At 47.7% G+C, this 25,744-nt stretch overlaps 1 protein-coding gene across 1 annotated transcript in view; it reads left to right on the top strand.

The window, feature by feature from the left end:
- The first annotated feature begins 404 nt into the window (after positions 1–404).
- LOC128350841 (lipase member M-like) overlaps positions 405–25,744 on the top strand; it is a 33,824-nt gene continuing 8,484 nt past the window's right edge. Inside the window, exons 1-6 of the mRNA XM_053309618.1 lie at positions 405–413; positions 2,382–2,492; positions 3,329–3,531; positions 4,366–4,475; positions 20,745–20,881; positions 22,283–22,429. Coding sequence (XP_053165593.1) covers positions 405–413; positions 2,382–2,492; positions 3,329–3,531; positions 4,366–4,475; positions 20,745–20,881; positions 22,283–22,429 — 717 coding nt within the window. The remainder of the gene's footprint in view (positions 414–2,381; positions 2,493–3,328; positions 3,532–4,365; positions 4,476–20,744; positions 20,882–22,282; positions 22,430–25,744) is intronic.

Below are 25,744 nucleotides of genomic sequence, written 5' to 3'. Positions count from 1 at the left end.
GAGACACAAAATGGAGGACACACTTGGAACTTTAAAGAGACACTCCAGAGACTCAATTTCGTTCCCGAACCGGTTCGGGAAACCCGAGCCGGTTCGGTACCGAACCGGCTCGAATTCGGTCCGGCTCGGTCCCCGGAATGGCCCGATTCGGTCCGGGATCGAGCCGCCGGATCCGGACCGGTTCGGACGAACCGGTCCGGATCCGGACCGAACCGCACATCCCTACTTGTGAGCTAAAGCAAAACATTCAGTAATAAAGAATATCTCTTTTCCATGTTTAAAATATGCAACTTTTTTAAAAAAGATGGTCCAAGATGTTGCTGCTGTTTATCATGATGGTTATACAAGGAAATGTGAGTCCAGAAGAACTCATAAGCAAAACAGAAATTAATCCTGAACAATATATGAACATTGTAAGTTGAAGTCCTTGATGAATAAGCCCTATATTGATGACATAGCCCTGGTTCACATAGCCCTGTTTGTTAACTAGCTGATAGAGTTCTTGGATTCTTTGATCCAAGAATCAAAGGATAATGCCAATAACTTCAGCAGCGGTTATGAATATACTTAAATACTCTCAGCTGAAATATTCAGTGAATTGTAGCAATGCAGTAGATTGATTGAATATACCATGTAGGTTGTGTTCAATGTACTTAAGAGTATGTCAGAATACTCAGAAATACTTGTAAAAATATTGTATTGATAATGCTTAGCATTTGTATAATGCTTTTGGAGTGTGCAAACTGCTTCACTTGTATAAACTTGAATGCAATCCTTACAGCAACTCTGTAATGTAAGTATCGTTATCCCCATATGTGTGAAGGTGAGTTGTAGTTGAAACAGAGTGGCTTCCCTAGAGTCACCTCTTGAGTTCATGACAGAGGTGAGATTCAAAGCAGGTAGGATTTTCAATATTTGAGAACTTAGTTCCCCATTGAAAGAGGGACTAGATCATCCCCGCTGTCCTTTACAATCTATTGAAAGCTAGGGAGAGAATGTAAGAACTTGATTTCTATGATTTTAGAATATAATTATTTGAAAATGCTATATCAGATGTATTTAACATGATCTAAAATTAAGATAATATATAATTTACCTCATGATAGATGTTGGCAGTGTGAAGGAATGCAGTACATTCAGATAACTTACACATTTTTCTGGACATATTGCAAAATCAATCAATATAGGCAACTGAAATTGTTCTATGTGAACCAAATAAGTGGATATCAGTTACCTGTTGATCCCTTAAGAATTCTACTGAATTATTTAAAAGATATTGTGGATAAAGATCATATTGAAATGATCACCAACTTAATAACTACTGCAAACATTCCCATAGCAGCATATTGGAAGAAGAATATAAATCTTCCTTTGTCTGATTGGGTTTTTAGGATATGGGATATAGTCCAGACGATGAAATTCATTTACTGTATAAGAGCTAGAGAAAACCCGATATATGACTCTCATTTTATTAAGAAATGGTCACTCTTTGTATCTTTTTGGAATGATAAATTTAGTGATGATTTACATCCTTATTCATTGTTTTCTTTAATCTGAAATGTGAATGTACCCCTGTTTTTATTATAATCATAGTTTTAATAATCTTTTATTATAATTAATGCAATCAAAATGTCCCCCCCCCAGCTATGTAACATATAACTGGAATTTTTCCATATGTTAAATTCATTTTTAGAAAATAAAATAAATGCAAAAAAGTGTATCTCTCTCAGAAAAGAGTGTCTTTGAAACGTGTCTGCTATTTTTGTTTTGTTCTGATTCCCTTTAGAGATCATGGTCCCCAAATATCTAGCTATGAGTAGATGCAAATATATTAGTTCCCACATAGATGCCTACAGTCCTAATCAAATTTAGGATTGTAGGAGTTCTAATCTAATGTAGTTTTTTGGATTATCATGTCGAAATCAAGCTTCTGATGAGTTGCTCCTAAAAGTTAGGTTCTAAGAACAACACAGTCTTTTATTAAAAAATAAGCTACTTCACATGATTGTTATTCCTATCCAAGTTCGGGAGCTGTGCACACTCCCATTTGGTGATCTTGTGCTTGCAAAAAAGCAAGGTAGGAGGTGGGGGAAGTGATTATCTGTGAGGTCCCCACTGGGTGAGAGGCCTTTTTCTCCTACTTCATTAAACAGCTGGGTACAGCTACTGAGTACAGAACCCTCCTACTCAGCATGAACCTTGCAAGATGATCACTACCCCTGCCTTCTACCTTGCTCTTTACAAGCACAGGATCACAAAACGGGAGTGTGAACAGCTCCCAGACTTGGGTAGGATGCTTGTCTTGCCCTGTTGGTGGACATGAGAAACAACCTTCTGTCTACTGGGAAATGTAGGTCTATCATGTCTTTGTACCATTACAGAGTCAGAAAATCCAATACTGGGGATATCCTTCTGAAGAATACAATGTTCTTACAGAAGATGGCTATTACCTGAGCCTGAACAGAATTCCAGGAGGGAAAGGAAAAGGTAACCTTGAGCACACAGGACCATTATCATTAAATAGACCAAAAGAATAAGATATGAACCATTGCCTTTGACCTCACCCTCATAATGAGGTATATAAGCAGGGCTTTGCGAATGTCATGATTCTTCAGGAGAGAGGAGAGAGAACAGACCAAATTATGGAACCAAACTAGATGTGATGTTAAATGGGATATAGTCTAGTTTGGGCTTTACTTTATAGAAATAGCAACTGTGCAGAGGCCCAATCTAAATTAAAATTATGATGTGGAAGTAGGGGTGTGGAACCCTTTATTTTGGTGCCAATTCCCCACTGAAAATCTCTTCCCCATCACTAAGCTGCTTGGGGCCCCCAAAGTGTTATTGAAATAAATCCAAGCCTTTTCCTCCTTCAACCACTTATTTATGAACCAGTTTTTCCCCTGGTGTGGTTCTGAGACCACACATAACTCAAGCCAGGAGAAAAAACGGCTGGTGGGGAAGGATGTGCATGGGGCTTTCTCTTTCTTCTCCCATCTACCCATGGCATTAGCAGGTCGGATTCTACTGCGGGCACACCTAATTGTGCCCTGGGTGTGTGAGTGTGTGTGATGGATTTACATAGATTCTGCAGTATTTGAAAGAAAGATGGGGCTGGCAGCAATACAGGAATTTGAATTTCAAGTCTTGAAAAAGCATTGGTGGGAGCTCAAGGCAGAAGATCAATAATATTTAATGTAGTTCAGCCCAGACCTTCCTAGAAGAGTTGGGATTTGAACTTGGCTACCTCATGTTAAAATACAACGATGGACAATATTATATTAATGTTATAATGTTACAATTTTTAACTTTAGATGTCTTTTATTTATCAGACTCAAAGTCCTCCATATTGCTGATGCATGCCCTGACTATGGAAGGCAGTGTCTGGGTATCAAACACGCCCCACAATAGCCTGGGCTTCATACTAGCAGATGCTGGATATGATGTATGGATTGGAAATAGCAGAGGAAATTCCTGGTCCAGAAGACACCAAAACCTTACAATTGAACAAGAAGCATTTTGGGATTTCAGGTTAGTTAATTTTTTTAATCAGAAGTCTGACATTCAACTCCCAAGGAACCATTGTAGCATGATTCTCCTGAAGTTCAAAGTATGTTTTCCCTTGCCCAGTCATGGGTTATTCTCAGTGGAACAGCCTTCTTAACTGACATGAACTTAATTGTTATCCACTTAATATTATTTGTAGTTTTAAATATATACAAAATATTTTTATTAGTTTACAGAGCCATAATATTCTAGACCTGAAAAATCTCCATATAGAAATCATCTAGTCCACTTCTGACTGCTGTTTTTATACAAGGAAATCTAGTCTGAGACTGAAATAATTCTAACTGGCCATACTTATGGAAAGTAACTCTGACCAATTTCAGCAATTTTCTTGAATCTCCTGTATCCTATTCCACCCCATTATAGAGGGTGCTCTGATCCTCAGAAGAGATTCTGAGTTACCTGAGTTATCTGAGAGGATGATTCATACTGGCAGCTGGAGAAGAGGAGTGTGACCCTGTTGATTTTCCGGGACCTCTCAGCAGTCTTTGAAACTACCAACCAATCTTGCTGAAGGGGATGGGATTGGGAAGTATTGTTCATAGTATTGTTCGTTGTTCGTTGCTTATTCCTAGAAGGTAGGTAGTTCTGAGAGACTGCTGCTCTATCTCCAGGTAGTCTATGGCATACTCTCAGGAAATATCTGCTCTCCCTCTTCCTTAATACAAATGTTAGGTATTTGAAGACTGTTTCATCTTCTCTCCTGTTAGCTAATTGTGCTTTCTAGGGACAGAGCCAATGCACATGAAGCAAGTATGAATGCACTTCATGCTCAGTGATGTGTTTCCTGATTTGCAGTTTCCATGAAATGGGAATCTGTGACCTTCCTGCCATGATATACTTTATTCTGCAAAAAACAGGACAGGAGAAAATCTATTATGCTGGCCATGCTCAGGGAAGCACTATAGGTATGTCAAGAATGAAGCTTGATAGAAGAGGAAGGCATTGTTGTCTTCACCAACTCTATTGCTGCAGCTCAAAGGCGGTAGGGTTGCCAGGTGTACTGTACGCCCAAAGTCAAGATCAGTGAGGTATGGAGTGGTCTTTTGCTGAAATTGATGCTTGCTGCTTGCAATGTAATAATATCCACTTAATAAGGGGGCACTGTGATGTCCCTTTTTAAGGGATCCAGGGCTATGGTTATAAACAGGCAGTTTCCCACACGAAATTAAATGCTAACTTGGCAGAGGCACCTTTTAATGTGGTGATTCTCTTTATTTAGCAGGAGGAGAGTAACTGGCCCTATCCACCCCCAGCACAGTACCTCCAGTAACTGTCGCTGGTGTCTATCTTATGTTTATGTTTAGATTGTGAGCCCTTTGGGGACAGGAATCCATTTTGTTTATCTTATTTATTTATTATTTCTCTGTGTAAACCTCCCTGAGCCATTTTTGGAAGGGCAGTATAGACATTGAATGAATGAAGGAATGAAAAAATAAATGAATAAATAAATAAATAAATGAGTTTAATTGTTAGACCATTCTTGAAGAACCCTGCATTGGCATCCTCAGAGTTAGGCAATTAAAGACCTGTTTCCAACCTCCCATAGTCGGGTAAGGTGAGTTCTCAATCACCATTTGAGAAACCAATGTGGTGGTTTCTCAAATCTAGACAGTCTTGGAAGAATCAGATTATCTGAATCCATTTCAAACTGGCGTTTGGGTCGGTTATGCGCTGGAGACAGCCTTGGTTGGCCTGCTGGATGGTGTCCTTCAATTAGGAATCAACAGGTGAGTGTGATTCTGTTGGTCCTCTCAGATCTTTCAGTGGATTTTGATACCATCAATCATGGTATCCTTTTGGACTGCCTGAGAGGCCTGGGAGTGCGAGGGTTCTGCTCCAACCTTTTGGGTAGATTCCAGATGGTGTCGCTTGGAGACTGTTCCTCTTTTAAGTGAGAGCTACTGTATGGAGTCCCACAGAGCTCCATTCTATCTCCAATGTTTTTAAACATTTACATGAAACCACTGGGAGAGATCATAAGGAGATTTGGTGCAGGGTGTTATCAATATGCTGATGACACCCAAATCTGCTTCTCCATATCAGCTTAATCTTCATTAAGAAATGGAGTAACTTTCCAAAATGCCTATCTGGAATTGATAATGGGGTGGATGTGGGAGAACAAACTGAGTTGAATACTAATATTAATATGAATATTTATATACTGCTTTGCATCAAAAGTTCCCAAAGCAGTTTACATAGAGAAAGAAAAATAAATAAATAAATAAATAAAAATGGCTCCCTGTCCTCAAAGAGCTCACAATCTAAAAAAGAAACATAAGATGGACATCTGCAACAGAGGTGCTCCATCCACTGGAGAGATGCTGTGCTGGGGGTGGATAGGACCAGTTGCTCTCCCCCTGCTAAATAAAGAGAATTACCACTTTTAAAAAGTGCCTCTTGGTTCAGTCGGCAGGGGAAATCCAAACAAGATGGGGGTACTCATTGTGGGTGGTTGGAACTTAGGAAGTAATTTAGATCGGTGCATTCCTGATGGGGTTAGGGATGAAGAGATCTGAATGAAAGAACAGGTACATAGTTTGGAGGATTTCTTCTTGATATTCTGATATCTCAGGTTGAGGCAGTGGCCAGGAGTACTTTTTATCAGCTTCAACTGATACACCAGCGATGTTCCTTTCTTGAGATAAACTATCTTAAAATAGTGGTGCATATGCTGTTAATATCCAGGCTTGACTATGGTAATGTGCTCTAAGTTGGGTTGCCATTGTACATAGTTCGGAAACTACAAGTGGTGCAGAATGCGGCAGCCAGGTTGTTCTCAGGGGCTACCCGTAGACACCACATTACTCCTATTTTACAAGAATTACACTGGCTGCCGGTTAGTTTCCGGGCAAAATACAAAGTGCTTGTTACTACCTATAAAGCCGTGACTGACTTGGGCCCAGCGTATTTAAGAGAGCTCCTTCTTATTCATGAACCCCGCTGCCTATTAAGACCATCAGGGAGGTCTGGTTGCAGTTACCACCAGCCAAGCCTTCTTTAGGGTTGACTCAGTGCTCTAGAACACTCCCAAATAAAATCAGAATTTTGCCATCTCTGGCTGTTTAAGTGACTTTTGAAAATGCACCTATTTTATCAAGCTTTTAGTTTATGTTTTATGTTTTCCTGATGGATATTTTAATTTGTGCTATTTTAATTGTTGTTGGGTTTTAATTTTAAACTGTCCAGAGATTTTATATAAACATGATAAATAAATAAACAAATAAAATAAAATAAAATCCAAATTAAAAATATATATTTTATTGATTACAGTAAGAGGCATGGCAATTCACATGCAGGTATTCCCACATTACATAGAACATGCTATTTGGTACATGTGTCTAGGTGTTAATACGTAACCTCTGCTATATAGACATTATCTGAATACCATGAAAAACATGATTTAATGTATCATACAAGAGGCTACACCTGACAGTACCACAGAATTCATGTTTAACCAAATATTGACTATTTAAGTCTACATGGCTATATGCAATGACTGTTTCAACTGGTGTGTATGTGTTTCTGCCTGTCTGTTTATGTGATTGACTAGATACTAGTTCCTTCCTATTAGGAATGAAAGAGGGAGGTGGGGAGAAAAGGGTTAAGAGGCAAGATATGGAGATATAGCTATAACCAAGTCAATGAGAGAAAGCAGTGTCAGAGGAATGATCCGTAGAGAGAGCGAGGTGAGGCAAGCCACCACACCAAAAGAAGAGAAAAAGGAGACAGGGATGAAGAGATCTGAATGAGATCAGGGGAGAGGAAGGGATTAATGCTGACTCAAGAGACTGGAGAAGGAAGCGGGAGATATAGAAAGGCAAGCCGAATGAGTTTGGACAAGCCAAGTGAGTTGAGCCCATCAGGACTGCCAGAGGAAACAGCAATGTGGAGTTAACAGAGAAACCCAAACCAGTTTGGTTTTTAGAGTAAGGAAAGGTCAGAGAGGAATGGCTTCATTTTAAAGTAGGAAGGCCTCTAACTGGCTTTCTCACTGTGGAGCGAGTTGGCAGGGTGGGGGCCTAAGCAAATGTGGTGGAAGTGGTGCCTTCTGGAATCAAATACTCAAGGAGGTGGTGGTTTTCCTGCAGACAGGAGAATGCCATGGAGGGCCATTCTGAAACTCTAGGGAGTTTTCACAATTAGGGATGTGCGGTTCGGTCCGGACCCGGACCGGTTCGTCCCGAACCGGTCCGGATCCGGCGGCTCGATCCCGGACCGAATCGGGCCCTTCCGGGACCGAGCCGGACCGAATTCGAGCCGGTTCGGGAGTGAAATTGAGTCTCTGAGTGTCTCTCTTACTCTTAGTCTCTTTAAAGTTCCAAGTGTGTCCTCCATTTTGTGTCTCCTTCCCGAAACTTTTGCTCCTCCTTGCATCCATTTTGTGATGCTATTTCCAGGCATTGTATTGGCTGCGCTATTGATCCTTGATTGGCCAAAATGAGTCCTTTGGTCTGGTAGGCTGCTTGGCTGTTGCACTGTTGAGAGCTGGCACCCTGTTGGCCGTGGGGGGAGTGCAAAGGTGGGGGCTCCCAAAGGAGGGAATTTCAAACCTATATAAACCCAAGCCTCTTCTCTGGAAACTTCTCTTGGCTGCAGTTGTGGGATCATCTCTGAGACCTGCTTGCCCTTTGCTGGCTGCTCTGGTGTCTCTGTGAGTCCTGACTGTGTCCTGTGTCTCTCTGTGTGTGCTCTGTCTAATCCTTTGTCCACCTGCCCTTTGTGACTCTCTGTGTGTCTCCTCTCTCTGTCTGTCTCTTGTCTGTATACTGTGTGTTACTTCACTTTACTTTCCTCTTAATTTCCCCCAATTTCCCCTGTTCCTTGTCTGTCTGCTTTTCTCCCCCCCCTCCCCCCCTTTCCCTTCTCATCCTTTGGGCCTACCCTCCCCCTCCCCCACTCCCACCCACTGCATCCTCATTGCTTTAAAACTTCTTCCATTAATTATTGCTCTTTGTCCTGCCTTGTTTTTGTCCAACTTTTTGATTTTCACATTGCATTCCATTGGTTTCATTTATATATTGCTTGCTGGTTTTGCTTAAATTGTACCATTTTGTTTGTTTCTGCTGCTGCCCTGCGAGTTGGTTCCCTGAATCCCTCCCCCCCACCCCCAGAGGATTCTGTTGTTGTTTCTTGTTGTCCCATATAATCAGTTTTGGTTCCCTGCTTCCAACTTGCCCCTCCAAGTCCAACCACACCCCACCCCAACCCCACCCCATCCAGCCTTCTCCCAAGTTTGCTGCTGCCAAACAGAGTCCAGTTTTCTTTGCTTGCAGTTCCACTTATTCATTTGCTATTATTAATTTGCAGCAATTGTGGTTTCATTGTCTCTTTTCACTTAGTGGCCCCCCTCAGAGTCTGTGTTTGGTTCCCCCTCCCCACACCCCCACACCCAAGTTTTTTCTGCTGGTTAGAGTCTTTCTTTTCATTGTTTTTTTTTTAAACTTCTGGCTTGTGTTCTCTTGATATATATTGCTTTATATATTTTGCTCCCCTCCTCCTCCTCCCCCCCCTGCCTGCCCCCCCACCATCCCTCCTCCCAGACCCTAGCCCAGGCCCAGCTCCTCCCCCAACCACCCCATCCAGCCTAATCGCTGCTGCTGCCCGAGTTGTTCCAGTTTCTCCTTTGCTGTTTGTTGTTGCCCCCTCCCCTTCCCCCCAACACCCCTCTGCCACACACTAGCCCCCAACCACACACACCCTCTCTGCTCCCCCCACCGCAACCCTTTTTTCTCCTTGCCCCTGACTCTCTCCACTTACCTCAGGCCCCCTGCCACACACTAGTCCCCAACCACACACACCCTCTCTGCTCCCCCCACCCCACCTCTTTTTCTCCTTGCCCCTGACTCTCTCCACTTACCCCAGGCCACCTACCACACACTAGCCCCCAACCACACACACCCTCTCTGCTCCCCCCACCCCACCTCTTTTCCTCCTTGCCCCGACTCTCTCCACTTACCCCAGGCCCCCTGCCACACACTAGCCCCCAACCACACACACCCTCTCTGCTCCCCCCACCCCACCTCTTTTTCTCCTTGCCCCCGACTCTCTCCACTTACCCCAGGCCCCCTACCACACACTAGCCCCCAACCACACACACCCTCTCTGCTCCCCCCACCCCACCTCTTTTTTCTCCTTGCCCCTGACTCTCTCCACTTACCCCAGGCCCCCTGCCACACACTAGCCCCCAACCACACACACCCTCTCTGCTCCCCCCACCCCACCTCTTTTTCTCCTTGCCCCTGACTCTCTCCACTTACCCCAGGCCCCCTGCCACACACTAGCCCCCAACCACACACACCCTCTCTGCTCCCCCCACCCCACCTCTTTTTTCTCCTTGCCCCTGATTCTCTCCACTTACCCCAGGCCCCCTGCCACACACTAGCCCCCAACCACACACAACCTCTCTGCTCCCCCCACCCCACCTCTTTTTTCTCCTTGCCCCTGACTCTCTCCACTTACCCCAGGCCCCCTACCACACACTAGCCCCCAACCACACACACCCTCTCTGCTCCCCCCACCGCAACCCTTTTTTCTCCTTGCCCCTGACTCTCTCCACTTACCCCAGGCCCCCTGCCACACACTAGCCCCCATCCATACACATCCTCTCTGCTCCCCCCACCTCTTTGGACCGCTGCTACTGCTGTCCTCCCCCACACCTGAATCCCCCCTCCCTGCTGCGCTGCGCTCCTCCTCTCTCCTCTTTCTATCTATCATCTCTCTTTCTCCTCTCTCTCTCTTTCTTTTCTCTCTCTCTCCTCTCTTTCTCTTTGTCCCTGCCCCCCCTCTCTTTTCTCTCTCTCTTAGTCTTTTCTCTCTCTGCTCCCCTTCACTTTCCACCTCCTCTCCCACAGCTGCAGCTGCACACAGTAGCCTACCCACCTGGCGGCTGCCATCGGTTTTTTTTTTCTTTTTATAGTTTTTGGTTGATTTTGTCTCTGCTTGGGGGTGAGTTGAGCGACACAAATAGTGTTGTTTCCTCACTTCTGCCCCTCCATCGTTGTTGAACTACCCCAGTTGCCTGTGTGCCTCGTGCGGCCGCCCTGCTGTGTCCCAGCCCAGGGTGGCTGGCTGGCGGCGGCGAATCCGTGACCAGCAGTGAGCGGCAGGAAAAGGACCGGAAGAAGAGGGGTTACTGCGTGTGCGATTGTGCACCTTTTGTTGCCCCTTTCTCTCCCTAGCTGGCGGTTTTAAATAGGGACACCCCTATTCTAAAATGCATTTGGGTGTGGGGAGGAGTGAGGGAACCTTGGAGAGGAGATGTACTGTTGTAACTTGTGTCTTCATGCCCATGCCCAATAAAGAAATTGCTGCTGTGTGTTGCGTTGCATTGCATGCGTCTTGCAGGTGGTTTTTGAACAGGTGCCTTCCAGAGTGCTTCCTTGCCTCCGGGGCAGTCTGAGTGGGGTCCAGGGTTCTGATGCTGCCACTACATGCTGGGCCCATGCCATGCCAGAGTGATTCCTTGCCTCTGGGACAGTCTGAGTGGGGTCCTGGGCTCTGATACTGCCACTACATGCTGGGCCAATGCCACGCCAGAGTGCTTCCTTGCCTCTGGGGCAGTCTGAGTGGGGTCCAGGGTTCTGATGCTGCCACTACATGCTGGGCCCATGCCATGCCAGAGTGCTTCCTTGCCTCTGGGGCAGTCTGAGTGGGGTCCTGGGTTCTGATGCTGCCACTACATGCTGGGCCCATGCCATGCCAGAGTGCTTCCTTGCCTCTGGGGCAGTCTGAGTGGGGTCCAGGGTTCTGATGCTGCCACTACATGCTGGGCCCATGCCATACCAGAGTGCTTCCTTGCCTCTGGGGCAGTCTGAGTGGGGTCCTGGGTTCTGATGCTGCCAATACATGCTGGGCCCATGCCATGCCAGAGTGCTTCCTTGCCTCTGGGGCAGTCTGAGTGGGGTCCTGGGTTCTGATGCTGCCACTACATGCTGGGCCCATGCCATGCCAGAGTGCTTCCTTGCCTCTGGGGCAGTCTGAGTGGGGTCCTGGGTTCTGATGCTGCCACTACATGCTGGGCCCATGCCATGCCAGAGTGCTTCCTTGCCTCTGGGGCAGTCTGAGTGGGGTCCTGGGTTCTGATGCTGCCACTACATGCTGGGCCCATGCCATGCCAGAGTGCTTCCTTTCCTCTGGGGCAGTCTGAGTGGGGTCCTGGGTTCTGATGCTGCCACTACATGCTGGGCCCATGCTATGCCAGAGTGCTTCCTTGCCTCTGCGGCAGTCTGAGTGGGGTCCTGGGTTCTGATGCTGCCACTACATGCTGGGCCCATGCCATGCCAGAGTGCTTCCTTGCCTCTGGGGCAGTCTGATTGGGGTCCTGGCTGGGCTCTGATGCTGCCACTACATGCTGGGCCAATACACATGTATGATGATGATCATGATGTTCAATCCATGAGGCTGCCATCAAGTGTTTGCTGCTGCTTGCTTGCCATGGCATTGGGCGGGCAGAGTCACAGAGTGGGTGGGTTCAACCTCTGTGTTGGTGTGACTGGGTTCTGGTTTTGGTTGTGTGCAATTTAGAGTCACTAAATAGGCTGCATTGAGTTTGATGCTCCCCCCACAGGAGCATTACTTGAGAACCACCCCCCAGAACCCACACTTTGTGTTCCAGTTCACTAAATAAGGGTTTCCTCCTTTGATCTGCAGGTTCCCAAGCGTTGACTGCATCCCTCCCCCACCCCCGGTAGGTTCTGTGCCCTCCCCCCATCCACTCTCCCCCCCCAAAAAAGTTAAAAACTTGCTACCCACACCACAACTACTCCACCCAACTGCCCGTGCCACCCTCCCACACCGGGGTTCCACCCTTTAAACCCCTATTTTTCTAAAAAAAACCCTCCCAGCCCCATCTCCCCAATTGGCTTGGTGGTTGACTCCCAAATTCAAAAAGGCACCCTCCCCCTCACTTCGATTGGCTTCCCCCCCCCCATATCAAAAAGTCTTCCTTTCCCCCCAATTGGCTTCCTTTTTTGAAAACAAACTTCCCCCCCCGCCGCCTCCAAATCAGCTGCCTTTTTTTTGGCCCCTAAGCCCCTCCAAATTATTTTTTTGACCCTGTCTGGCCTTCCTCCTAAAGTCTCCCTCCTTCTGACCTAGCAGCATGTCTGAGCGCCATGTGGCGGGCAGGGCTCGCTCAAGGCTGGCAGGCAGAGGTGGGAGAGGCCAGGTGCGGGGTGCGCCTGCGGCACGGGGAGGGAGAGGACGGAGGAGCGATGCAGCCAGGTTCTCCCCCCCTATCCTTTCGCCGCTCAGTGGGGCCCCCCCTCGTGAAGCCCGACACTCTGCTGGGGAGCGGTCTGGCGAGGTGGTGGAGGAGAGGCCTGCCTCTCCGATGCCAGTTCAGCCGGGCCCTTCCTCCGCTGTGGAGGGTGGAAGGGGCGGGTTGGGTGGCAGCAGTGGGCAGGCAGCGGCGGCCGCCCCCCCCAGGACTGCAGCCACCCTGCGAGAAACGGCCTAGGACGGCGCCCAGGGCGCAGGAGGCCAAGGGCAGTGGTGCATGGGTGCATTTTGAGGTCCCTCAAGATGACCCATTCCACGCCCGCTGTGTCCACTGCAGGATGCTTGTCAGCCGTGGAAGGGACCCTGCGCACCTGGGTACGACGCCTATGTGGAGACACCTAGAGCGTCACCACCCAGGTCTCAGGGGACAGGCTGGCAGCGCTAGTGCGCCTTGTGCATCTGCCACTAGGGCGGGCAGCGGCAGTGTGCCAGCCAGCAGGCAGGCTACACTGCCCGTCCAGCGGTGGACGCAGTCCTCGGGCAGCCAGTGTATTGTTCGCGTGGACGATCATCACCTCACCCGCCTCATAGGGGAGATGATTTCCACCGATGACCAGCCGTTTCAGGTGGTCGAGAACAACGGCTTCCGCCGGATTCTCCAATACCTGGCTCCCGAATACGTCATCCCCTCAAGGACCACGTTCAGCCGGAACGTGGTCCCCTCCCTGTACCACCGGTGCAGGGAGCTCGTGTCGGCCGAGCTGCGTGCAGCTCCGGCCGGGACAAGCGTGCATTTCACGACTGACCTCTGGACCAGTGTCAGTGGGATGCACGCTTCTTTCCTGGCCCTCACTGCCCACTGGTGGGGACCGGAGAGTGAGGGGACCTCCGCGGGCGATGCTTCCGGGTCCGGCGCGGCTCCCGCTGCAGTACGGCACAGGTGGGCCGTCCTGCACGTGGAGACAATGGACACGAGGCACACCGGGGAGGAGGTGGCGGCCGTACTCGACCGCCAGATAGAGGAGTGGATTGGCGGGTGTCCACACCTCTCCCGCGGCTTCATTGTCACCGACAATGGAGCCAACGTTACCGCCGCTGTCGAGACAGTCATGGACTGTGTGAACATACAGTGTATGGCACACACGCTCCATCTGACCGTCAGGGACGCCCTTGGCCTTAAGGAGCTGAAGGCGTCCCAGGAGAAGGGGGCCCGCCCCATCCCAGCTGCTGTTGCTGCCACGGCCACACTTGTGGATAAGTCTCGCAAGCTGGCCGCCCACTTCCACCGCAGTGAGAAGTCCAGGAGACTGCTTCCCCAGAAGCAGGATGACCTTGGCCTTCCTCGCCATCTCATCCCTACGGATGTGGAGACGCGGTGGAACTCCACCTTCCTCCTGTTCCAGCGCCTGTTGGAGCAGGAGAGAGCCCTTGTCGCCCTGGCGAGGGACGAGTCCTTGGATGTCTGCGACTTCTCGAACGCAGAGTGGAAGCAGATGTCCGAGGCGTTGTTGGCACTCAAGCCCTTCCAGCTTGCCACGAAGGGCTTGTGTGGCGACACCACTCCCTTGAGCCAGGCGCTGCCCACAGCTGTTGGTCTCGAGAAGCTGATGGGTGGACTCCATATCTCTCTGATCACGCCAGAGGGTCGTGCTCTGGCTGGGAAGCTGAGGTCTGGGGTTGACAAGCGGCTCGTTGATGTGCTGGGAGACAGGGAGGAGTATGTCCTGGCTTGTCTCTGTCACCCAGCCCTCAAGGGCAATGCCGTGAGTGCCGACGAATTGCGCAGGTGGAGGGGCATCCTGGTCGAGAAGGTTAGGGAGGAGGAGGCCGCTAGGGCCCGCAGAGACCAGGGTGTTGGTAGTGGTGCGGGGGCAGCCCTCGCGGCTCAACCCGCACCCAGCAGCAGCATGGGCGGCCAGCCGGCGTCAGCTTCCCCTTCCCCTCCCTCTTCCCAGTCGAGCAGCGCGGCATCCCAGGCGGCGCCATCGCAGCAGCCACTTGCTACCAACTCGAGATCCGCCCAGTGGTTTCAGCGGTTCTGCTATGGCGCCATGCCTGGTATGCGGGAGGCTCGACCTGCCAGGCCCCCCTCCAGTGCTGAGCAATGCGTTGCACAGTACTTGGAGGAGCCTGTGGAGGGAGACGGCGTGGACTGCGCACAGTTCTGGGTGAGCCACCGCCAAGTCTGGCCGGACCTGGTGGTGGTGGCTGTGCGCCTCCTCTCCTGCCCCCCAACCAGTGTCCAGAGCGAGCGGGTGTTTTCACGTGCCGGGGACGTGGTGACACCCTCTCGCTCCCGCTTGGACCCTGGTCTGGTGGAGCAGCTGGTCTTCCTTAAGGTGAACCTCCCCCTGTTGGGCTACCCCAAGCTGGAGTTTGAGCCGGGCGAGTGATTACCGTGGGTTGCCCCATGGTTGGTCACCTGCCTGGCTCGACCTCTGTGCTTATCCCTACCCTCCCCCCTTCCACCTCTAGCAGAGCTGACGTGACAGATGCTGAGCCGTGCCAGCCAGTCGCAGCGTGTAGTGTGCCCACACAGAGATGCAGTTGTTGTAGTAGTTGTAGTGCTGCGACTGGCCAGATGTTTACAATGCCCACGCCCACCTAAAAAGAAACCCAATGCTGACCAGCACAGGCCCTTTATCTATCCACCTGTCAGCATTTGGGGACCTGGCGTGGGCACGGCACACACCCCCAAAGTAGCACAGCCCACAGAGTACTAGACTTAGCGGCAGCGGCGGGTATATGTTCTAAAATGCAGTGTAGATATGTAAATACTGTATGTAAATAAACATGTAAATAAATTTTTCTTTTAAAACCCCATGTTAAAATCAAGCCTCAAAATTATGCAAAAGAAAGAAAAAAAGGTGACAAAGGGAGAACAAAATGATGAATGCCAAATGAATTGATTTTATTGAAAATGTTGCCAGAAATCATGTGTGGGGGGCTTGGTTTACATGGAGAAAATGATTGGATGATTTTTTTCTAATGAAACGAATGAATTATTATCATCTATGTTCATCTTGATTGTGGTCACTGTAGATGTTGGCTGATGGCAAAAAAACCAAAACCATCAGAATAGCAATGAACTGGCTGCCAACACAACATATTGATTGATAACTGTGCAGGGGGGGAATTGGGTCTGTGTGTGTGTGTGTGGTGCAGGCTCAGTCTGTCTCTTCCTGTTGTGTGTCTGTCTGTCTGTCTGTCTGTGTGAATGGATGCCTAGCACTGTCTCTGTGTGTGGATGCTTTCTGTGTGTAGTGTGGTGTGTGTCTGTCTACATGTTTTTTTTCCTCCCCCCATGCCTCCCTCCATCCTTCCCCTCTCATCCTCTCCCCTTCCTCTTCACCACCTTCCATCCTCCCTCCCTTCCAGCCCACCACCGCCTCACCTACCCCCAACCCCGGTCTGGCAGATGATGAGAGTCTGGTCTCTCCCACCGAAGCACACACGTGAGCACGTGTGTGCACAAATATGTGGCTGACCAACTCTGAGCCGGACCCTCCCCCTTTCAATCCCCTCTACATCCCTCTCCCCCTCCCCTTTCCTCCCCCCTGCCTCCCTGCCTCCCTGCCTCCCTCCCCCCTCCTAGCTAGCAGCGCACACATACACACAAAAAAAAAACCTGTGGTGGCAAACACCACCAGCACACATGCACTCACACTGGTGCCACCACCTCTGCCTTGGGCCTCTGTGTCCTTGAGCAAATATGTGGTGGTGGACCAGAGAAGCATTTCTTTCCAGCAAGGCAAAAGGCATGCACTCACTGCACACACACACACACACACGAAGAGGTGAAAAGACGAGAAGAGGCAACTTCTAGAACCAGCAGCAGCAGATGAGTGTCGTGTAATTGTGTTGCCAAGGCCACTGCCCATGCTCAATGCTCAGTCTGCTGAAACTAAAGAACTAGCTACAATCACCCTTCCTCACATGCAGCTCAGCTCAGCTCAGCTGCACAGCACACTGACTAACTAGACACTACAGCTGGTGGTAGAAAAAACAGAAGTCTAGATTCTAGAAGATGTCCTGGTGGATTTTTAACTTTCAAATCTGTGCTAGGATTGCCTCGCCTCCTCCTCCTCCTCCTGCCTGCCTGTAATTGTGCCCTCTCCCCTTGCAGTTGCGCCGTCGTGATGGGTTGGTGATGTGCGTGCGCCGTCTACTTAGCTCTCTCCTCCTCATGTTGGCTGGGCTTGCCAGGCACTGGCTGGCAGCAGCTGTTGGCTGTGTGCTAGGCTCAGGCTGTGGCACGCGTGACTGGACTGGGAATGTTATTGTAGCGGCAACACTGGTTGTGGTGGTAGCAGTAGTAGCTGTTGCTGTTGTTGGGCTGGTGGCTGGTGGCCTGTGCTGACTCTGCGCACTTGGTCTGGTCTGGTAATTTGGATGCAGATGTAGGGTGTGTGTGCATCATCCATGGGGAGCATCAGAGCAGAGCAGAGCAGGTTGGCTGGCTTCTGTCTGTCGGGCCTAGTCAGTGGCAGGCACTGAGTGAGGCGGTGGTTTCTTTGGGCATCACGTCACCCATCATGCAGAGCGGCAGGTCTGCTGCTCTGCTGCTCCGCCTCCTGCTTCTTCTCTGTGTGTGCTGCTCTTGTGCTTAGTGTGCTGCTCCGCTGCTGCTGCTGTGCTGGCAGGCAGCACAGCAGTGGCCTTTTTGTTAGATCAGAGAGTGGGTGTTGTCTCTCTGAGTGTCCTCCTCTTACTTGCTTGGATAGGAGTGGTGGTAGTAGGTAGGCATTAAGATGGACTGACTAGGTGTTACGTGTTAGGGCGCCCAGAGAGAGGGGCCAAAAAGATGGGGTGGCAATTGTTGGGTTGCTCCTAGTATTATTGGTGAATTTCTGAAGAAAAAATTTTTTTCCATTGGCTAGAATGGGGGTTTGGGGCTGCCCCAGACCCGCCTCTGTGGGGTGGCAGCACCGCCAAAGTGGGTCCGGGGCCATGGCAAAAATGCCCTCAGTCCCTCCCAGCAATCCCCGTAGAGATAGGAGTGATGGTTCTGTTGTTTTTCTGAGGTGTTCTGAGTGAGTGTGGATTCTGTGATAGCAAATGAGAGTGGATTCATGGTGTCTCATTGGAAATCTCATTAGCTATCATAGAATCTACACTCAGAACACCTCAGAAAAACAACAGAACCATCACTCCTATCTCTACGGGGATTGCAGGGAGGGACTGAGGGCATTTTTGCCATGGCCCCGGACCCACTTTGGGGGTGCTGCCACCCCACAGAGGCGGGTCTGGGGCAGCCCTAAACCCCCATTCTAGCCAATGGAAAAAAATTTTCTTCAAAAATTCACCAATAATACTAGGAGCAACCAATTGCCTTGGGATTTTTGGGGTGGAGGACACCCATGGGTGGCTACCATCCACGCCAGCTTTTTTGCCCCTAAGGGCTCCACATTGTGAGTTATGGGCAAGAATTAATTTTTTTAAAAAAATTGTAAAAAATCAGAGGAAGGTCCAATCAGCTTGAAATTTGGGTGGCAGGTAGAACACAATGTCCCCTTCAAAACCAGCCACTTTTTGTGATCTGAACCAGTTCGGTTCAGATCCGAACCAGTTCGAAACCGAACCAGACCGGGGGGGTGGTCCGGCAAAACCAAAACCGAACCTCCCCGGTCCGGTCCGGACCCGGTTCGGACCCGAACCGAACCGGGAGAACCGGTTTTATGCACATCCCTATTCACAATCAGGAGGAGTGCTCGATGAGCAACTGGCAGGAAGCTGTTTGAATTTGAAGGAACATTGTTTGATGGCCACTGGGGGGAGAGCTGGTCTTGTGGTTGCAAGTAAGCATTGTCCCCTTTGATAAGGTCCACCCTGGCTTGTATTTGAATGGGAGACTTACACGTGAGCACTGTTAGATATTCTCCTTGGGGGATGGGGCCACTCTGGGAAGAGCATCTGTATGTTTGCATGCAGAAGGCACCAAGTTATCTCCCTGGCATTTCCAGATAGGGCTGAGAGAGACTCCTGCCTATAAACTTGGAGAAGCCACTGCGTGCCAGTCTGTGTAGACAATACTGAGTTAGATGGACCAATGGTCTGACTCGGTATAAGGCAGCTTCCTATGTTCCTAAAAAATGGTTGAAAATAAGTTTTGAGAGTGGCCTGTGTCCTGCCTAGAAACACCAGGCTTTGGCCACTAACCTTCCTTATGGTCCACACCCTCAAGAGAGAGGGGGGAAAGAGATGGCTTCAAGTGCATGTCTGATACAAAGCCAACAACAGTCCATGATTTCATGAGAGAATGGAATGTCGGCTCACCTTCCTGTCTGTTCCAGACTTCAACACTGAGAATGGACCACTCCTCATGGGGAAGAGCAATTGGGGCTGACATTTGGGTCAAGGACCCCTTTGAGGATCCTCCTTTTAAGTTGGGGAGGAGTTCTCCATCCTCTCCATGGAAAGGGGAGGTCTCTTTTCATTCTTATTGGCAAAAGATAGACAACAACAACAAATATTTATATACCGCTTTTCAACAAATGTTTCCAAAGCGGTTTACATAGAGGAACAACAGCGAGACTTAAAGAGAGAGATTTAAAGCTTCTAACCTAGTTGGTTGAAGCCTTGAACACTCACACTCATCCATACATCCTTGGGATTGAGAGTGGAGAGGAGGAGAAAATACAAGAGACTCCTGAAGGCTGTGGAAGGGAGAGTCACCATCTAATATCTATTTGTCCAAGTGAAATTAAATGAAGCCAAGTGTTCCGTTGAAGCAGAGCAACAGGGCCAAAATAAGTGTGCAGAGTGAGAGCAAGAGAGATGGGGCTTTGAGAGCCCCCTTTTATGGGGCAAAAAACACATGGGCTCAGTACCTACATGAGTCACTGATCACTTGAAGGAACTTCCTATCGAGGACAATATGAAAGATGGGATTAAAAATAGCCAGATGGGGAATAGGCTCAACTTGATAACAAGAAGACAAAATACTGGTTTTGGGTGCTCATTCTCCTAAGAAAAAGACAAAGAAAAGATGATTGGTTTGGCCCTTACTAATGGACCACCAGGGATATGTTCAATAGGAAGACAGTGGAGGGGAAGGTGAGAACAATGACATACAAAAACATCCAGAAGGTGCTAGAAAGAAGCTGTATAGGGAATGGAGATTGGCAGAAGTGCTGGGACTCCTCATGGGGCAATGGAGTGGATCCAAGAGGAACTGAGCGATTCAACGCTAACATGTAGGAATGCATGAAGTGATGCAGTTATGTTTCAGGAGGATCTGCATACTGGAGACTGGTCTTGGGGTGTCTCAGGATAGATAGATAGGAAACAACTATGCAGTCAGCTTGGTGTAAAGGAACAGAGGGGTATTTTCCATGCTTCTTTTTCATCTTTGGGACTTCCTGGGCTATCCCAAACTACAGTGCTAAACAATGCTTTATTCCTGGACAGGCACATGTTAACCATACCAAGCATTCCTGTAGGGGTGCAAACAAACAGTGGTGGGAGTTTGTCCTGTCAGACCCAAAACTGAGAACCCATAACAACAGAATGCTGTTGGAAGCACAACAATCAATGAACTCAGTACACAGCCAATGCATTGATTGCAGCTATGTACATCCAAGACACAACCTGGCTTGCTGGGAGAATGTCCAGATATGAACCTGATTGGTTCAAATAAACGGAGTCTATCCTTGTCCATCTTTTCCTTTTCTTGTCCCCTCGCCCACCCTTCCTTTCCTTCTTTTCTTTCAGATAATTGGTTTATTCAACCATTAGGTGGCACCAGAGGTCTAGAAAAGCTACATACTGTATGAAGTTACCCTGTATTTTGCATCAAATCCAATTCTTTTAAACAAAGACTGACATTTAATATGAAAGTTAACTTGACTAAACGGAGTTTTTAGACCACAAATTCCCACAGATATGTTTACCACAAATTCTGTGCGCCCCCCCCCCCATCTCGAAGCTAAGTAAATTCGCTTTTGTTTTTATAGCTTTTGTGGCGTTTTCTGAAGTGCCTCAACTGGCTGAAAAAATCAAGATGTTTTTTGCCTTGGGACCTGCATACACATTACATTTCAGCATAAGTCCTATTCTACAGTTTGAGAGGTTGCCAGATGCATTAATAAAGGTATGTGAGCAATCGTATTATTTTCTCAGTTTTTGTAGATTTTCTTTTTGATTGATTAAGTGCCATTAGGTCGATGTTGACTCTTAGCAACCACATTTTCTTTAGCATGGCCAAATGATTGATATTTCAATCTTGTGGATTAAGCCAGTTTTCCAAGCTATTATAGCGAGAGAAACAGGAGTAACATCCCAGGAAAATGAAAGGGAAGCTTCACCTGGTGGTCATGTTGCACACAATGAACCACACACCAATCCCCCATCCCCTGATCTTTCTCCACCCACTCTCTTACTGTCCACACCTGATTTCCTTCTTTTTGGAGGTGAAGGCAGCAGTTGCTCCTCCTCTTCTTCTGCTTGTCTCATCCTGCTTCTTGCTTTTCAATCAATCAGCTTATGGCAGTCCACAGACCAAAATGAAAAAGAACAATCAGCATCATAAATGGCAGTAAAATACCAAACAGCAGAATTTATATTTTCCAGACATCAAAGAACCCAAGGTAACCCCTACCTTGTGGCCACAAAACCATTCTATTAAACATGGTAGAAGGCATGGTGTGTGCAAACATGGTAGATGTGGTGGCCATATGCATGTCACCACTGTAGGAAGCTCCTCCGGGGGGAGCACCGCCACAGCAGGAGGCTGAATGAAGTGGAGGTAGAGCAGGTGGACCTGCTCTCCTCACTTTTAAAGGTGCCCAATCTGTGCTTTGAATCAGTGTACAAATCTCAATTTGTGCATGTTCCTAACTTAAGACGAGGTGCCCAATACTACTGTACCTTGCCTGGTAGGTGCTGGCCTCCTTTCAAAGCTGACCTTTACAAGCTGCAATATTAAATACACTGACTAGAGAGTAGTAAGTCATATTGTAAGATTTCTAATTGGTTGACAGCTGTAGCTCATAGGGTTGTTTTTTTTAAAGAAATGAATGTTGATTATGAAGTATCCTAATTTACATTTGATGTAAATTGTCTTGGAGGCTATTATATGTGAAAGGTAAATATAGGATTCACAATGCCATTCATACAATGGTGTGAGCAGAAGTAATTTTCCTTTCCTCCTCCTCCCCACAGCAGCCTCTGAAGCTTGCCTGAAAAGTTGTTTCTGAGGGCCAAGGGACCCCCAGCAATGGTGTGGTGTGTGATGAGGGAAGGCTGGAGGGAAGAATATACAGAAATTGGGAGGAGGCATTTTCTGTGAGCAGTACTATTCCATGACTGGAACAGTGGATTTCAACGTTCGGAAATCAATAAAGTGTTTGTTCAGAGTAATGATCATGACAAGTTAAGAAATAAACTTTAGTCTGATATGAATCAGCTGCAAGAACATATCTAGTGCTACATTAAACAATAAATGTGAATGATTTAAATGTGAATGGTATAAAGAATCTCTGGATTTTTACAGATTATATTTGGCACGAAAGAATTCTGCCTGCTGAGTCCTACACTAAGAGCCTTTGTGGCCCAAAGGTGTGGCTGTCGACTAGTAGATATACTCTGCAAGCAAGCTCTTTTTCTTGTCAGTGGATTCAATGAGAAAAACCTAAATGAGGTACTGCTGTGCATTTTAAAAATATTTTTAAAAATCTATTTAAAACATTTCACACCACTTTTATATCAGTGAGCCTTGTAATATTACCAACACAAACCTGAACAATAAAACAATTTAACAACAATTATTAAAAGCAGCAGGAAGAAAACAATAATGGTGGCTGACATACTGTGTAGTGTAAGGGTAGTGTAAGGGAGGAGGTTACAGAGCTGCCTACACTGCTGGGAGGCTCTAAAGCATACCAGCACAGCTGAGGAACTGGGCTGTTCTGCTCCTACTAACCATCAAACATTTCCATGTTGTTATGCTAGCACAACATCCATGTACAAACACAGCATTAGACAGGATGTTGACCACCAAGTGGACATCCACAGTAGAGAGAGAGAGAGAGTGTGTGTGTGTGTGTGTGTGTGCGCGCGCGCATGTGTGTGATTACACAATGGTTAGTAGAAGTGGAACAGCCTTGCTCCTCAGTAGCACTACAGGCATGTTCTTTAGAGTCTTGCAGCAGTGTGGGTGTCTCTGTAACTGCCTTTGTCACACTGTGCAGCTTGTGAACCTATGTATAGGCTGTGGAGCTTGGCTGAAGCTCCACAAAAGCAAAAAGGGAGACAGAGTATCATGGTGCTGTGAAGCATTTATTGAAGCCCAATGCATTTCAGCCTAGAGGCCTTCTTCAGGGGAAATAATTTATACAGTAGTATTTCAAACAGACCTTGAACAAGTAGACCTTTACCATCTTACAAGCTGATGCCTTAACAGACATGCCACATGATCAATAATGATGTTGTGCAGTGTCACAAATTATGCTCATTTCCAACTTGCTCTCTGTGCACCCTACGTTTCCTTGATCTTTGAGGCCCAACTCAAGATGAAGAGGATGGAGTACCTGGCAGCAGCACATGGCATCTATCTTCATGTGTTAAGGGGTCCAGAATTGATTTAACTGACCTATGGAGTTTTCCCACTGTAAAAATAAAGGCTCCCCCCGGTCCTGCATCACCAAGGTCCAGAAGAGAAAAATTAGCCAGTTGAGAACTGTGGGATTAGTTGATCTTTGTAAATGGGCAATAAGTAGGCTAAATTTCACTGAAATTACCTCAACATTACCTCAGTGGTCCACTTCATTGAAACTGGAGATGTGCAAGAATCAATTTTTGTTATTCGATTTGAGGTCAAATTGAACCAGCCAGATTTATCTTTGAATCTGCAAACTTGATTATCAGATATATCAGATGAGATTCGAGTTGGATTAGATTAGATTTGGATTAAAGGGGTAACAAAATGGGGTGGTGGGTAGGGCTCCAAGTGTGCTACGTATCCCTCCCCCCATTTCAAGGCAGTTGAGCACTTGGTTGATTTTTAATGATTTTTAAAAAGTTTTTAGTGATTTTGTACATTTCCACCATAAGGTGGATTTTTTTTAAAAGAAAGGTTGTCACATCACCCCCATGATCCCATTGACCCAAATGGAGCAGTAGGAGGGGTCAGATAGATGCATTTCAAGGAGAATATGGACACCTCCTGCCTGGAAAACATGTTGCTGTGGATGGCAATATGAATGGCCACCAGCTTACCACAAAGCATTGAACAACCCTTTACCCTTGGTTTGAAACCATTGCACTATTCTGTCACACTTTGCAACCCTTTAACCAACCCTTTAACTGGTTCAAATTCTGGGCTGCCTTGCACAAAGCTGTCAGCAGGAGGAAGCACAATTCCAAAACAAAAATCTAACTGAGCCTTGCATCATTTCAGCCTTGCACAAGGGGTTCAGCGGAAAAAATAAAATAAAAATCAAATTGCGGAGCAGGCCATAATAATAGAAGGGAGGGGGCGGAGGTGGAGGGGAAGTGAGTGCTCCTCCAGTGAGGGCGAACTATCCAAATCTGTTGGGTTGTGGACCCTGGCAGGGGTGGCTAGTGCAGGTGCTGCTAGGGCGGCGGCAGGAGGCACCATTGACTCTAAATTACTAGGTGCTTACCTCTCCTCCCGCTGCACCTGAAAGTTGTTGTAAGCAGTGGTGCGCTGCCCAGCACCCGCTGCGGTGGAGTATTAGCTCTGTCACTCAGCTGGTGGAAGCTGTTTGCGTGGCCAGCAAATGGCCTCCATGCAAATGGCCTCTCTGCAAAGGCTTCCTTGCAGTAAACAAGAAAAAAAAGGTCTGTTGCCTTGTAGTAAAAAAAAGTCTGTTGCCCTTGTAGTGGGCTTGCATAGAAGTAAATGATTTAGTTCAATAGGCTTCCTCTTAAGTAAATGTGAACAAGAAAGGATGAAGGCTGGATTCAGAAATCTGCTCAGCTGCACTAGTATGAGTCTCTGGCAAAAGTATGAGTGGCGGAGCTGAGCAGAGCTGATCCTCCACTAGGCCACCGTGCTGGACCACCGCTGCTGCAACCAGCCTCTGGGGCTCTTACCTCAGGATCAAGGGGTGAGAGGCGATGAGGCAGCAGAGTGCTCTGGAAGGCAGCGAGGGGAGTGGCTGCCCGCCCGCTGGTCCTCCTTTGCACAATAAAAAATAAGAAATAAGAAATAGAACGAGAACGAAACAGAGCAGAAATGTAAAAATTAACAAAATCATTGCACTGTTATTTGTACCATCCACATCACACCACACTGCAATACATAAACAACAGGACAAGCATCCTAAAACAGAAAAATTCAACTACTTTCTTGCAACACATTGACAATGTTGTTGGGCTACAATGCATCAATTAAATCCGAAACAAGGCATAGGAAATATGAACAGCATCCTGATGACAGCGTAGTAACTGTGATGTCGAAACACGGGCAATATGGAGGGGCACTTAGCAGACACATTGCGAAACTGTTGCAGTGCATAATCTGGAAAATGCCCATCACCTTGGCAATGGAGGCTGAATCAGCCCTCCTTGTCTCTAGAAGCTTGGATGCTGAATTAGTTGTGTCTTCCTCTCTGAGGCAGGAGAACATGCCAGTATAAGCCTAAGCACAGAGTGGTCAGGGGTAAATATTGCCTTTTGCTTCAGCTGGACCAGCTGACCCCTCCCCCCCACGTTTCACATAAGTGATCTTATTTATTTATTTATTTATTTATTTATTTATTTATTTATTCAATTTCTATACCACCCTTCCAAAAATGGCTCAGGGCGGTTTACACAGAGAAATAATAAATAAATAAGATAAGATGGATCCCTTCCCCAAAGAGCTCACAATCTAAAAAGAAACGTAAGATAGACACCAGCAAAAGTCACTGGAGGTACTGTGCTTGGGGTGGATAGGGCCAGTTACTCTCCCCCTACTAAATAAAGAGAATTACCACGATAAAAGGTGCCT

Source organism: Hemicordylus capensis, chromosome 3 (assembly GCF_027244095.1).
Source record: "Hemicordylus capensis ecotype Gifberg chromosome 3, rHemCap1.1.pri, whole genome shotgun sequence".
Lineage (NCBI taxonomy): Eukaryota > Metazoa > Chordata > Lepidosauria > Squamata > Cordylidae > Hemicordylus > Hemicordylus capensis.
Note: the sequence above shows the minus strand (reverse complement) of the source record. Positions and strands in the feature narration are given on the sequence as shown.